Source organism: Hyperolius riggenbachi, chromosome 5 (assembly GCF_040937935.1).
Source record: "Hyperolius riggenbachi isolate aHypRig1 chromosome 5, aHypRig1.pri, whole genome shotgun sequence".
Lineage (NCBI taxonomy): Eukaryota > Metazoa > Chordata > Amphibia > Anura > Hyperoliidae > Hyperolius > Hyperolius riggenbachi.
Window position 1 is genome coordinate 142,561,040 of NC_090650.1, and position 16,019 is coordinate 142,577,058.

Consider the following 16,019-nt stretch of genomic DNA (forward strand, 5'->3'; position numbering starts at 1 on the left):
TTTCATTGCAATCAGTTGCTGAGTATAAAGCAACTGATTAGTGGTAAATTTGTTCTGCGTTTGCAATGTATGCAGGTGCTCAGTACTGCAATGGGTTCCCAATAGTCAACTGATTAGTGATGTAAAGAGAGCCTAGAGGCAAGTGCAGAAGTAAGAAGATATATTTGGCACTTCTTATATGCATGCAGTCTGCAAGAGAAGCAGCAGGGTGGGAAAATAATAAAGCAGGCGGAACTGCTATGTGAAATACATCATGATTTGTGAGATGACTTCCAGCAGGGAGATTATTAAATCTCACCCACAGATTGGCGTAGCTGTCAGGAAACTGCTGTGGTTGGGCAGGTGCATGTTGTAGGTCCCACATGACCCACTAAGCTCCAAAACTGATTTGGATGCCTCTCTGGAGACACTGCAGATCATGACAGTGCACCGACCCAACACAATAACATGCTGCCACTTAATTCTGTCTGCCAATCATTGAATAATTGGTTCTGCAAAAGGCTAACTATGGAAGCTAGTGCATAGGATGCTTCCTCTCTTGAAGTGGACACCAGAGCATGCAGGCTTCTCCCTAATATTATGCAGCAACATTTAACATCTTACAGTCAAGAAGAAATGAATGTAATTATATTGAAGGCAGCTGTAATTAATGCATTCCTCTAATAGGTATCGTTTAATCATATCCAAGGTCTCAGGTATAGAAATGCAATTATTCCTTTTGCTGTTGGGGTTTGGCAAACCACAAAGCTGAAATTAAAACTTATTGCATACTTGAAAGTACACCAAAACCATTTATTTTTAAAAAGCACAGTACCTACGTAATTCAACCAAACTTGAGAGCATTTTCTGTTGTGAGGAAATCTTGCTACTTACATTCATTACAAAACGTTTTCAATGCACAAATCCTGTTTCATTAGCTATTCGACAACGCTGGACAAAATTTTTTAAAAAATCCAGTCCAGGTTTTCCAGGACACGTTTCTCTACTGTGCTCCAATACAGAACCAAAAAGAAAAGTCATCCATGTCGGTGCTAATAAATAAATACTTTGCCACGTCGTACAAAGCAAAATGATTTTAATTCAATGCCAAAGCAATTAAAAACAAAGCATTGTAAAGACAACAGACTATTCAGGGCGGTCACTATTAATAATAAAGCATAAAATAATTCCAGCAGGTTCAAGGTACATCATGTAACAAAAAACATGCAGAACTGACACTATGACCACAATATATACTGTATGAGCCAAGTCTGCCTCTGATCAATCCCAGTATTGCAGTCTAGCAAAAGTCTATCATCCTGCAAGCAATAGAATGAATGAAAAGAGAATACCTGACGCCTGTGATCTGCCGCTCAGTGTCCCCCACCTGCTCCCTCACGTGTTCTGCGGCTAAGCTGTTCTCCAGCTATTACATCTGAAGGATTATTATTGTGTTGCAACATTTAAAATTGACTAAGATCTTTGTACAACACTTTCCAGGCTACGGATAGTAGGAAAATATCTTCTGTATCATGTTAGCAAATAAAATGATATAGGTAGAAAAATAACGTTTTTACAAGTAACACCTTTTAGAGGGAGCTGAGCACCAGGCTTATTTTCTTAAATTGAACCTTCTCAAACGGTTCCTGATGGAGTGTGCGGTTGGGCGGGCGGGGGTTGGGGTGAGACTCACTACTTACCTACGGAGTGCTGATCCTCTGACCCCAGAACTATTAACTTCCCAGCAGGTGAGTAATTACAAATATGTAATAAATATATTATTAACCAGGAGGCTGACTAATTTGGTATAATACGCATGTTTTTTCTATCTGTAGAAACTACTGATAACTGATTTGTATAGGCTACATGATAACTTACATCCTCCTGTTTCAAGACAAACAGCAGGCAGAAGGGGTGACAGTAAAAAAGGGCGCAGGAGGCTAGTGGACAAATCGGGCGCCGCCATTCACTCCCATAATAAATATCGTTTACTGGGCGCCGAACGGGAAAAAAGGGCGCCCAAGAATAACAACGTTTTCCAAGGGCGCCCGAAGATTTTTAATGTTTTATAACTGCTTGTGATGATTTACGTTTCCTATTTCAATAAAACATTATTTTAAATGTTATCCCTTACTGTTTGTAAAACATTATTACTCACAAAATAAAGCGATCAGTACGTAACATAAATTGTAATATATTTTATCCCTTACTGTTTCTAAAACATTATTCTATACACAATACAGTGATCACCAAGGAGCGTCTTAGGTTTAGGCACCATCAGGGGGGTCTTAGGTTTAGGCACCACCAGGGGGGTCTTAAGTTTAGGCACCACCAGGGGGGTCTTAGGTTTAGGCACCACCAGGGGGGTCTTAGGTTTAGGCACCAATACGGGGGTCTAGGGGTTAGGGGTAGGTACAGGGAGGGTTACTTACTAATTTTTTTTAAACGTTATTATACATTTCACTTTTTAAACGGAAGATTAACGTTTTCACAATTGCCGATTTCATGAACATTATTTAATGATTTATAACTTTATAAAAACGAGTATTTAAACGGAATATAGTACATTATATTTTTAAACGTTATCCATGTTTATCGTTTAAAACCCCGTGCCCTTTTTTCCCAGCACCCCTTTTTAGCGTACGCGGCAGAAGGAGCCACACCCCTGTAGTTCTTCTATATAGTAGACTGTCATATGTATGCTTTTCTTGTGGAGAGCAGTTGCAGAACAATATGTCAGATACAGCTGCTTTCTCATGCACTGGTAAAACTGCTCAGTGTCAATATACTTTGAAGGAGCCCTGCTATACCTTGGGTATAGAAGATTCCTAAAATGAACATAAACAGGGCTGGATTTACCATAACGCACTGTAGGCACATGCTTACATGCACACAAGGATGGAAAGTCATCTCACTTCTCTCCCCAACCACCTCCCTCCCTTCTTCCCTATGCAGAGTCTTGATGAGAGTATAAATGAGGGTTTACTCACCCTGCTCTCTGCATTCCACTAAAGCGATCTCCCTTCAGTCAGGGGCACCTCTAGCTACTTAAAGATTTGTGCAAGCAGAATACAAAACAAAAATCCACTAACCTGGAGCTTCCTCCAGCCCCTGGTAGCCTTCCTGTGCCCTCGCCGCAACTCCGGTCTCTACCGCTGCAGATGCCGGCCTCGCCAGGTCGGCTTCTTCTGCGCTCCACTGTGCAGCTCAGATGGTCACGCTGACGTCATCAGGACTGTACTGCTCAGGCGCAGTACAGTCCAGATAGCGTCAGCGCGACCACGTGACCCGCACGGTGGAGTGCAAAAGAAGCCGACCCGGAAGCTGGCATCTGCATCGGAGGAGACAAGGAGCCACAGGAGCTGCGGCGAGGGCACAGAACGGCTGCCAGGGGCTGGAGGAAGTTCCAGGAAAGTGGATTTTTGTTTTTTATTCTGCTTGGATGTATCCTTTAATACTGAGGTTCTTCTAGCTTTCTTATACTTGGGGACACCTCTAGCTACTTAATATTTATGGTACTTCTGGCTACCTAATACTAAGGGGCACCTGTAGCTACCAGTGACGGGCAAGGGAAGTAAGGGAAAAGTGATAGCTGAGACAGCCAGCACACTTGCAGTGCAGTTCGGTGGGAGAGTGTAGGTTGATGGAAGGGGAAATCTAAGGTGCCAGGACATCTGTGCCTATAGGCTCCTGTGAGGTAAATCCCGGCCTGAACATAAAGGTTCCCCTTAAAAACCCTATTCTTGTATCAATATCCAAAGGCAGAGATGTGCTATTTTACTCTGTCAAAGTAATAACATTTTTTTTCTTTCTGTTCTATAGCTCTAACAAATCAACTGTTATTTACCAGAATTTTCTTTTATAAACTGGTTAAAAGTACCTGGGTGGATTTTTGCTTCTTTTGCTTAGAAGGATTCATTCAATATGTTTGCGTCGCGCCTCTCAGATGGGTGAATATCTGAACTCTGTTCTCTCATGTAAGCTCTACACTAAAGACAGTCATTGCTTACTATAAATCCCGACAATAGTATTTCTATAAAATCAGCAGGGGGTTGATATCAAGGCTTTTGAAAAGCCATTTCATTTTATCTTCATGCTCAGCCAGTAGCTTGAGATCACAGTGTTACTTGCCCTGACTACCAGATATCATTTGGTACAGAAATGTTTGCAGCTTTACTGAAGTCTGCCATAAACCCATGACAGACAGAAGGAATCGGAAGTTGTCAATGTCCAAGAAATAAAGACAGGAAAGAGCGAAACAGGAAAAAACAGCGCAGTAGCCCAGATGTAAAAAAAATTGTGCCGCTATAGACACCTATTATAAAAGCCGCGATTTGCGGGAAAGGACAGAAATTTGGGCTGCCTGCGGTGCCCGCCAAAACGTACCTTTTGTAATGGCTGTGATATGCAGCAAAGAAGATAAATTAGGATTAGCAGTAGACAAACTAAATTTCGGTGCCTGATAGCATCACAGGCGCTGGGGGCTTGCAGAAATGCAAATTGCGGCATTGCATAGTGGGCAAGGATGAAATATACCTTCATTACCTTTGCCACATATTGCAGCTGTGCAGCAGGAGGGGACAAAGGTTTAGGAGCGCAGGGAGGGTTAAGCGCCACCAGGAGGGGTTAAGGTTAGTCACTGGGGGCTCTCAAGGTTATGCACCACCAGGGGGTTTAGGGTTAGGTATCTGTAGAGGGAGAGTTTTGTATGAGAGTAGGGTTAAGTTTAGCCATAGTAAAATATCATTTCTACTACCGGCAATCCCCTGCACTCTCTTTCCCCAGGCACCTTTTTTCATGTATGCAGGAAAGGCATCCTTCTCTTAGGCAGGATCTTGTACAAGCTCATTATGTACCGATATTTTGCAAATGGTGCATCTGGCATTTTATTGGTTAACTCTTGAAAGCCACTGAGCCTTCCTGAGTATTTAATGTGTTCGCTATCAGTTACACATGTTCTCCATCCAAGAACATGTGACTAACTACCAATAATTGTAACAAAAACGTTTTTGTAAGCAGTAACATGGCAACATGATGGAACACTGCTATGACAAACACAGAGGGATGACCTCCAAAGAGAAATTATATTTCACAGACATACATTCTCCACACAGAGAAATACAGGATTTATATTAGCATCCATCTATGAGTCAGAAAGCCACTGTACATTAGTGTGACCACCTTATATTTTTACAGACCATCTTCAAGCACAGAACCTATTATACTGTACCATCTAATCACAATGCCTAAATAAGATCACATGATCTCTGTGGGTAGAGCTGTTGCTGTTTGGCTTGGTATATAATAAGAAGCATAAATTAATCAAAGTCCCCTGAACTGGCCAATGAGGGTGTAGCTTAAAAGGCAAGATGCATCCTGACAATCATCTCACCCAGTGAAACCCAGTTGGGAAACCTATGTATGTCATATCTGTGTTGAAAGGTGTTTGACCAGGCATGTCAAACATTTGCCACGTTAATACAGAATTCCAAGGAAGCAGCTGCCCAGGTGTACTGTGTCCTGGGATTTGCCAGTGCCAAACCTCGACCGAATTGCTTGCACGGTCCTGGACACAACCAAAAGTTAAGAAGAGATAAGATGCACCTGATGAAGCACCTGCGTGTTCCTAACATGTACTGCTTCTGTTCCGACATACAAGCATCAGCCAGTGGTGTGCTGCTTCTTTTATGTCAAACCTATGACCTATTTGCAAATGCCATAATGTGGACACAATAATAGAGGCACTATAATGAGGGAATACCATGAGAGGAACACAGTAGTGTAGCTGGAGATCGTGGGGCCCCCTAGCAAAAATTTCATGGGGCCCTCAGATGTAGCCATTTATGAGCAATGCCACCTGCCCCTACCGCCTATGGATATGAGTTAATTGGGCAATTTACATTCTCATGCAATCAACACCGCAAATAGTTCATTGGCACTGAGACAAAGTCAGAGGGTGGAGAAACAAAAGAAAGTTAATGGTTAATGCATGAACTTCTTAATGACCGCGTCATGCCGATGGGCGTGGCCGTGGTGGCAGCCCCAGGACCGCCTAATGCCGATTGGCGTAAAGTCCTAGGGCTGGCTTTTGCAGGGGATTGCTCGCACAGGAAGACCTGACAGTGATCGGCTGTCGTAGGCTGAAGCCTATGAGCCGATCACGCTGATTGGCTGGCGGGGGGAGGGAGGGAGGGGGGAATATATAAATAAAAAAATAAAAAAACTGGAAAATGTATTAAAAAATAAACAAATAAATAATCTATATATATATAATTGTATGTTTGTGTGTGTGTGTGTGTGTTTGTATGTGCCGCGATCACTCGAAAGCGGCTTGACCGATTTCAATGAAACTTGGTATGCAGATCCCTTACTACCTGGGATGATATGTTCTGGGGGTCTCACGGCCCCCCTGCACACCTAAGCAGAGCTACAAACAGCAAGTCAGATTTCACCCGTTCATGTCAATGGAAAAAAAATGTAAAAGGCTGCAATTCTCACAGTAATCAAGCCAGAGTCCCCACACTTGGCACAGTTGGTCACTTGGTGACCGAGGTTACAAATCCAGGAAAAGTGGGCGGAGCATAATACAGCTAATCAAATTTCAGCCATTCATTTTAGATGGGAAAATTTAAACTGCAGCCATTCTTACACTGTTAACCACTTCAGGACTCAGCATTTACCCCCCCTTAAGGACCAGCACTGATTTCTAAGATCTGTGCTGGGTGGTCTACAGCCCCCAGCACAGATCAAACACCAGGCAGAGCGACCGGATCGCCCCCTTTTTTCCCCACTAGGGGGATGATGTGCTGGGGGGGTCTGATCGCTCCTGCATGCGTGTGGGTGGCGGGGGGGGCACCTCAAAGCCCCCTCCACGGCAGAATTCCCCCTCTCCCTCTTCTCCCTCCCTGCCCCGGAGATCGGAGGCTGCACAGGAACGGATCTGTCCTGTGCAGCCTCTAACAGGCTCCTGCCTGTCATGTGACAGCGATCCGCGGCTGCTGATTGGCCAGGGATCGCTGATCTAGTACAACGCTGCTTCTGTTAGCAGCTTTGTAAAAATGTAAACAAAGCGGATTATTTCCGCTTGTGTTTACATTTAGCCTGCGAGCTGTGATCGGCAGCCCGCAGGCTATACACGGAGCCCCCCACCATGAATTGACTGGAAGCAGCCGCTCGCGCGAGCGGCTGTTTCCTGATTAATTAGCCTGCAGTCGGCGACGCAGATGTGCGTCGCTGGTCCTGCAGCTACCACTTTGCCGACGCGTGTTATGAGTGCGCGGTCGGCAAGTGGTTAATCGTAGGGTTTTCAAACTTGGCACACTTAGTCACTGGGTTGATGATTAAGATCCAGGAAAGTGGGTGGAGCCTACAACAGTCAATCAAAATTCACCTATTGATTTTCAAGGGGAATATTGAAACTGCTGCCATTCTAAGACTCCCTGCACACTGCAAATCTGTTTTCCGATTCCGATTTTCAATTCTGATTTTCCCTGAATACATTCAACAGAAAAACGGATCAAAAAACGCAGCATGCAGTAAAGATTAAAAATCGGAATCGGATGTAAAAAACAATTAAAAAGTGGAATCGGAATCGCATGCAGTGTGCAGGGAGCCTTACACTGTTAATGACAGAGGCTTCAAACTTGCTACAGTCGGTCACTGGGTGACTGGGGTCCAAATTCACTAAAGGGGCAGGGCCACAAACAGCCAATCAGATTTCCTTAGTAGAAACTACTTCCATTCATACATTTTTGATGCCAGGGACCTGAAAGCTCACAAACGTGGTCATTGAGTGACTGTGTGTCAAGGTTACAAAAAGTGGGCGGAGCCAAAAACAAATTTAACTAGAAAAATACAAACTGCAGCCATTCTTACACTGTTAATGGCAGGGTTCTCAAACTTTGCACAGTTAGTTACTGGGTGACTGGGATTAATATTCAGGAAAATGGGTGGAGCCTACAACAGCCAATCAAAATTCACCTGTGAAAAAATTAGCATAGCTTATGATTGGCCAATTTTACCACTTCTATGTTGTATGAGAGCTTAACTACACAATAGTTTCATAGTATTCAAAATATGCTGTACGCCGATTGATCCGCCCCCTCTATAGCAACGGAACACCTAGCTAGCCTGAAGGCTAAAGATGTGTCTGTGCAGCATCGATCCCCAAATTGTCACCAAAGGGAACTTTCTTGATCTCCGACTGGCAACAATTATCGGATGTGTGTACTTAACTTTAGATTTATACTGTAAGTAAATAAAGGGATGATAGGCAACCCTGTTCGATTTCTTCATTGGTCCTGATGTAAGGTGTGCAGACGATAGGTTGGTAGTTTTTCAACCAAGGAAGAATATTACAAAAGAAGAAAAGAAGAAAACATAAGAAGAAAAGAAGATGAATACTGTATGTGAAAAAAAAGATGTTTTAAATCCAAGTGTCTGTGATGTGATTTATTTCATTGAACTGTATGTTCCTAATAAAAATCAATAGTTAAAAAGCAGCACTGCAAATTGATGACACGGTGTACCTTGTGGGAACCTTTTTTGGGGGAGGTGGTGAGGGGAGTTTAAATACATGGAGCGTATATTCTGTTCATTATGCTTGCTTTCTCTTACTTGGTTGTCTCTTGGTCAAGGCTTTGTGACTATGTAAAATACAATAAAAATTGTTATTTTTTTTGTTTTGTTTTTTAAAAGCAGCACTGCCTGTTATTTGTTGGCTATCGCTGCAGCCGTTGCCTGAGGCATAAAAGCCCATAGAGATGGAAAGTGAATGGTTAATAAGCAGCGATGAGTCACTTGCAGTCTTTTTCTTTTTATAGTAAAGGATACGATCAGGAGTTTTCTTGCCTTGCTGTTTATCCCCACTTTCCATGGCCTTAGTAAAGCAGGCCTATTAGAATAATTCCATTAAGTAGAGAGGGAGACAAGGAGTTACAGGGATGGCAGTATGGGAGGGGGTCCGGGAGCTGGAGGCATACTGTGGAAAGAGGAAGGATGAGCAGGCAAGGGCTGTGGAGTGGCTGACTGGCTCCTCCAGGCCTCACAGCAGTCATTATGGCTGTTGTAGCCATTCCTAAGCCACTATGCATTATGAAAGGTTTATGTGTAAAAACTATAGACTCGCACAAAATAATCATTTATTCTGAAGCATTAGCACCAAGCCTGATTTATCACATAGACAACAAGGACTCCATCATTTGCTCTGTACAGTTATAATGGCTTCTAATTACCTTCCACTCTGATGTGACTGTCATTTACATTACAATCGTGTCACAGACTGCTGTGTGTAGGGTATTTTTTTTTTAATCAAACACTGAAGTTTCTGCTTCATACTGGGAAGTGGACATAAGGATGCCCTTGTAAGAGGAAACCATGAAACAGCTCTTGTCATCCAGTCAAGCACTTTGCAATCATATACAAATATAAGCACACAGAGTTGATTTACTGTGTCCAATTAGCAAGGAAAAATGGATGTGTTGGCTGCCGTCCCAAAAGAAAACATAACGCTTCCTCCTGCCAATGTGTTATAAAGGGAAATCCTATTTTTATAGAGAAATGAACTGCAAGAGATGAGATGCCAAGCCAGGATGTGGATGTTTAAAAGTTTAAATCGTTTCTATACCAGAGATTATGAACTACAATGCAGAACAATATTTTCATCAGTGAAATTATCACTCGACTTCTGGGACAGGATATTAGGAAGAAACACATTGCGGTGAAGCAATTTCTAAGACTTTAGTTGCTGGGGATGATCTTTTTTTTTTTTTTTTTTTTTTTAAATCAGAAGCAAAAAGGAATTGACCTGAAACACTTGTAAATTATTTGCCAAAACACCAATCAGAATACTTTCATTTAAAGGACAACTATCTTGAAAAATTGTTAAATGCATACATATAAATGTACATTTCTCGCACAGTAAAATGCACTATAAATTACTTTATTCCTATGTTTCTGTCACTTACAGCAGGCAGTGAAAATATGACAGATCTCACAGATCTACAGTATGTGATTTGTTTTGCTCAGTTTTGTTCTTTGCATGACAAATAAAACATACTGCTCAGCAAGATAGGTTCAAGCAGTAAAGGAACCCAGAGCAATATAGAGTTTGGTGCTGCTTATTACAGACACTAGTATTCATTGATGAATACTGAATGCTTTCTATGTGGTTCAATGAACAATACTTTCTATATCAGGACAGTTTCACTTTCCCTACAGTGACTAGAGCATTAGAATGCATGCACAAAAGCATCATTTGCTTCTCTATACCCATATTTTGTAAAATAATCCGATTTGCTGTATTACACTTTGTACAGTGCTAAAATGAAGGCAAAGCCTGTTAGTTCAGAAATACCTATATTGATTTTTCTCTGTCTGTACTAGTGAAACATCAAAGGTTGCCATTACCTGAGTTCAGATGCCAGGGATTATGTTCCGTTGCCATTTGATGGATTGTTAGCGGAGACGCACCGCAGTTTGATTCCACTAGTTCTCCCACGACTTGCACCTGGGAATTGTTCCTTGATCTTAAGGCTAACTTGAGTGGGGCGATAAGGTTGAACTGAACTCTAGAAAGGCAGCCGCTGAAGCCTGGAGTATTGTATGATTGGATCTCCTGGTCTATCGTGCCAGTCTCTGGGGACAAAGAACAAAACACCATGTGTCAGCAGTAGTCACTGCATTTAGAGGATGCACAGAAACGCCAGCTCAGAAGTGGTCAATCTTGTCTGGCATAAAGAACTGAGTACATTCAGCTACATCAGCTGCATTGCAGTGCTAATCAATATCTGCTCTTCAGGAACAGAGCTGAAATCAAAGTATGTTTGGTAAGCAGCTAAATACTAATCAGCCATGCACCACAGCTGCCAGCACCTGTTGTACACCACTTGTGTAGGTCACTAATTTATGCGCACTTGACAACTGCACATCCTGTTATATATATACGAGATACCTCATGGATCTTCAATATTCTAATACAGGCTTAAAGTGATACGAAACTCAGCATTTCCTCTTTGCTCTAAAAGATTATTCACAGCATTAAATCAACTACCACAAAAAAAAATTGTAACAGTACAGCATTTAAACAGTTAAACACAGCATTTTGTTCTTCAGTGGAAAGCTCCTTGTTTCAGTGGGCAGCTTCTGGCCACATCCGAAGAGCTAATAACATTGTCTTTTGCTTACCTTCCTTTGTCAGATACATTTAGTAAATATTAGCAAAGTGCAGAAACTGAGCTCTCTCTGCTTCTAGTATGTGTGCAACTGAGAAGTGATCACTAAATAGATTTTAATATATAAATACAACAGCTATGCAATAAAATGCAATGGCAGCTTTTCATTGAATGTTATGTCAGAGTTTAATCTATATATATATATGGTCCGTTAAACAGACCATTTTGCCTGTCAATGTGAAGTGGGCCTAAAACTGTCATTCAGTTTCTGGCAAAGCAGAAAACCACACACAGTGGAGTAGCTAAGAAGCTGTGGGCCCCGATGCAAGTTTTACATTGAGCCCCCTCAAGCACTCTATACATTACAATTGATACAATGCACCAAAACCTGCCAAGGACAACCATAGTGTCAGAGGTGCAAAAAGGGGATAGGGAACAGTTTGTTAAGGATTACTACTTTTCAAAGCTTCTATAAAAGTGATTATTATCAATATCAGCACAGGACCAATAGTTAATACTGTGGTTGAGGATGAGCCCCTCGGGCCCCCTCTGGCCCAAGGGCCCCGTTGCAGTTGCAACCTCTGCACCCCCTGTTGCTACGCCACTGGCCACACAGTATTAGCATATAAAAGCAGAGGCTGGGGCTTGTTGTTATTTGTACTATGAAAGGCCTGCAAGAACAGAAGGAATACAGTTTCTAAAATAAAAATAACAAATGCAGCTTAGTGCTTACACTTCTGGTATTGAGGCATATGCATATCTATGCCAAGTACAAGAGTGGTAAGTGGTTACTGAGGCCCATAGAAAAATAGTTATAATCTCTATCACTTTAGTGAGACCTTTGCCATTGCAAAGAATATTATTTTCATAGTACGTTTAGACCTTTTCAAATGATATATGGATTCATTTATGCTAATATATTTCAGCCAAAGCTGTTGTTACATGCATAAATCAAAATGCAGCTAGACAGTGCTAGCCGCGTACGTTAAAAAGGGGCGATGGGAAAAAAGGGCGCCGGGTTTTTAACGATAAACATGGATTACGTTTAAAAATGTATTTCGTTTAAAAGTAATGTTTTTAAACGTTATAAATCATTAAATAATGTGTATTAAATCGGCAATTGTAAAAACGTTAATCTTTCGTTTAAATAATGAAACGCATAATAACGTTTAAAAAAAAAATTACTAAGTAACCCTCCCTGTACCTACCCCTAACCCCTAGACCCCCCTGTTGGTGCCTAAGTAACCCTCCCTGTACCTACCCCTAACCCCTAGACCCCCCTGTTAGTGCCTAAACCTAAGACCCCCCTGTTGGTGCCTAAACCTAAAGTGCCTAAACCTAAGACCCCCCTGTTGGTGCCTAAACCTAAGACCCCCCTGTTGGTGCCTAAACCTAAGACCCCCTGTTGGTGCCTAAACCTAAGACCCCCCTGTTGGTGCCTAAACCTAAGACCCCCCTTTTGGTGCCTAAACCTAAGACCCCCTGTTGGTGCCTAAACCTAAGACCCCCCTGTTGGTGCCTAAACCTAAGACCCCCCTGTTGGTGCCTAAACCTAAGACCCCCCTGTTATTTTTTTCGTTTAAAAATAATGTAAAAAATAAAAATAAATAAATAATGTATTTCGTTTAAAAATAATGTTTGGGAAAAATATTGTACTGGTTTTCGTTTAAAAATAATATTTAAACATGTATAAATCATTAAATAATGGGTAATCATGAGAAACAGTAATAAAACATTAAGTCTCCGGGCGCCGCTTTTAAAACGTTAGTTTTCTCCGGCGCCCTTTTTTCCTACCGGGCGCCCATTAAACGATATTTATTATAGAAGTGAATGGCGGCGCCCGATTTGTCCACTAGCCTCAGGCGCCCGAATTTACTGTTTCCGTGCTAGCCTCCTGTTATGCTGTGCCCTGCAACTAAGTACGTATAATTGGGTATCGTCCTTTTTAGAGTGAAGGATCAAAAACACAAAGTCCTCTTAAGGGCAATCCACCTTGCCCACAAGACCGCAATAATTTTATAGAAAAGGACTTGAGTTCAAAAAAACGAGGAAGTACAGTGGAATTTTGGCAAAATCTTATAGAAAAACTTTATTGGTACAAAATATCAAAAATTCGTTAAAAAACTTCTTCAATTCCACATAATGAGTCTTCATGTAATCAATTATATACCATAAGACATGAATAATTGAAGCTGATTGGTAGGTATTATATTCTGGCTTGATGCAACTCTGAATAGGTATTGTATTTTACAGGCAACGACACATGTTCGTTTTGGGCTCTTTTTATCGTATGTATGCCCTTCATCAGGCCGTAATACAAATTTCTGTGTGGCACAGTCAATCAGCACAAAGGCCAGAAAAATACAAAAAATGGCACAGGCATCCAGGCCTAAAAAAACATACATCACGTAGAGGCAATATACAGTATACTTAAGTAAATGGAGCAGGTTTCATGTGCTACTATGACTTTGAATCACTAAGCCTCATCACATGCGGTAAAGCAAAAAAACAACTGAATTTATCAAACATTTTGTGAAATTACCTATTACTACATAAAAAATGAATTTACCGACTAGTGAGGTCAATTTATTGACTTGTGAGTGAAATACCTCATAGATGTTAATTCACAAAGAATAGCTCATGTGGTAACTAACAAACAGCCGTTTTTAAAGTTACATGGCTCCCAACTTTTGAAGGGTCAGTCCCTCTTTGGGACCCCAGTCCCTCTGTCCTTCTTTCTTCCTCATTTGCCCCTTTTTCAGGACTGATGTACATATCTATGTAAATATATTTATTTTTCGACTGAAAAATGTGTTTAATTGATTCTAAACTTTATTCCCATCCATTAAATTGATATACTGTATATACTTGAGTATAAGCCGACCCGAGTATAAGCCAAACCCCCAACTTTTACCTGAAAAACAGGAAAAAATGGTTGACCCGAGTATAAGCCGGCGGTAGGTAATACAGCACCAACTATAGGTAATTGGTGCAACTGTGGATATTTCATACACATTATACAACTTATAGAAATATCCACACATGCGTTAATAGAACAGCATCAGGCCTCTACTGCCCAACGTTCACACTGCAAAAAAGAAATCTGCATTTCCTACAGATCCACTAAACAAGAGCAGAGCTGAGCAGTCATGGTTAAGTTTCCCCCTCTGCCATATACCACTGGCTCACTCTAAAGTCTTTCCCTTTTGTGAGTAGGCTGCAGAGGCGGGACAAGGTCCTCCAGCACCCAAGGCTGAGACACCAAAGTGCGCCCCTCCATCCCTGCCACCCGAGCCATCAAACACTGATTGCTATTAGACTAAGAGGCACCACAGGGCCCACAACCTCCCCAACACCTTAATATCTAGTTATCTGGCTTGCAGTCACTGCCAAGTATCCCCTTTTCTTATTTCTTTCTGCTTCAAACACAATTAGGAATGACAGCTGAATGAATTCTGCGCCCCCTCCTACACTGCGCCCTGAGGCTGGAGCCTCTCCAGCCTATGCCTCGGCCCGGCCCTGGTAGGCTGAGTCTAGTCATATACATCCTTTGCCACGTTAAAAAAAAGCATAGCAACCACACAATATCACCATACTTACGCTTCTCTTCCCTTTAATCCTAGATGCTGTGTATAACACATGCAGTATACATATGTCCAGCCATATAACAGACATATACACATGAATAGGGCACTTGCATAAGTCACATAAGCACTCTTACATCCAGTTTTGAATGCATAGAAGGCAGCAAACAGAAGAGCCATCCTTTGAGTAAGTTTGGGCTGTAATATTCCTTCATGCTTGGTTGATTATGGGCAGGTGATAAGAACCTTCACTTTGAAATGGTCGATCTGCAGTGCTCACATATTCAGTGCTCTTTTTTTATATAATTTATTGAAGAAAAGAGAACAATTCCATCTATAAACACCAAAACCAGCAATACAATACTCTCTTCCTCATTTATTCAGTTTTTACAAAATCAATACAATGCAATACAAAACCAAAATTACCCCCTGAACAACGCCCTCCTCCTACAGTATATTTAGTGCTCACATTCAGTACATGGAAGCTTCATTGCACATATGCCCATATGCAGAGCAGTGCGAGCAGTGCAAATGACCACGGTAAGAGCTATTTTTAGATCAGTGTCCCATGCCATATCTTAATGGCTATTTGTGCACCAGTGTTCCCCTGCCTGAGTGGTATGTCTTATTTGTTCATCAGTGCCCTCCTGTGTTGTCATCCCACGCGCATATGCAGAGTGGCGCATATGCAGAGCGGGGAGCGTTCACTCACTCGCTGATTCACGCCAACGAAATCAATCTTCAGCTTGTCTATCGCATCTCATCTCTTCTACCCTCTCCAGCGGCGCACATAAGAGGCGCCGGTAGATAGCGTCATAAAAATAAGACTGCAACAGACAAGGAGAAGGATGAATCCGAGCAGTGTGAACCAGTGAGTAAACGCTCCCCACTGTGCACCGCTATGCATATACTGGCAGGGGATGGGAAGGCACTGATCAACAAATAGCACATACCACTCTGGAGGGGGGAGGGGGACACTGAGGCACAAATACCACATAACGCTATGGCAGGGGACACTGATCTACAAATAGCACATACTACTCTGGCGGGGGATGGGGGGGGGGGGGGGGGGGTCAAGCTCACAGCAATCTACATGTGGCAGGGAGGGGGGACAACTCAGTTAGTGACTCGTGCATAAGCCGAGACCCCCACTTGTGGGACACTCTTTTAGTTCCGAAAGCTTGGCTTATACACGAGTATATACAGTATTTATTATTTTCAAAAAAATGAACCAGGATTGAAAGGACCAGTGTGGTTTTTATAAAACAACATATTTTTTCTTATG

The 16,019-nt window shown here is 42.0% G+C and overlaps 1 protein-coding gene across 9 annotated transcripts in view; it reads right to left on the minus strand.

Moving 5' to 3' along the window:
* Positions 1-16,019, minus strand: part of CNTNAP2 (contactin associated protein 2) — a 2,604,396-nt gene that overhangs the window by 36,872 nt on the left and 2,551,505 nt on the right. For all 9 annotated transcript variants that reach the window (XM_068236339.1, XM_068236338.1, XM_068236337.1 and 6 more), the window contains one exon: positions 10,387-10,614. In XM_068236339.1, the coding sequence (XP_068092440.1) occupies positions 10,387-10,614 (228 nt within the window). The remainder of the gene's footprint in view (positions 1-10,386; positions 10,615-16,019) is intronic.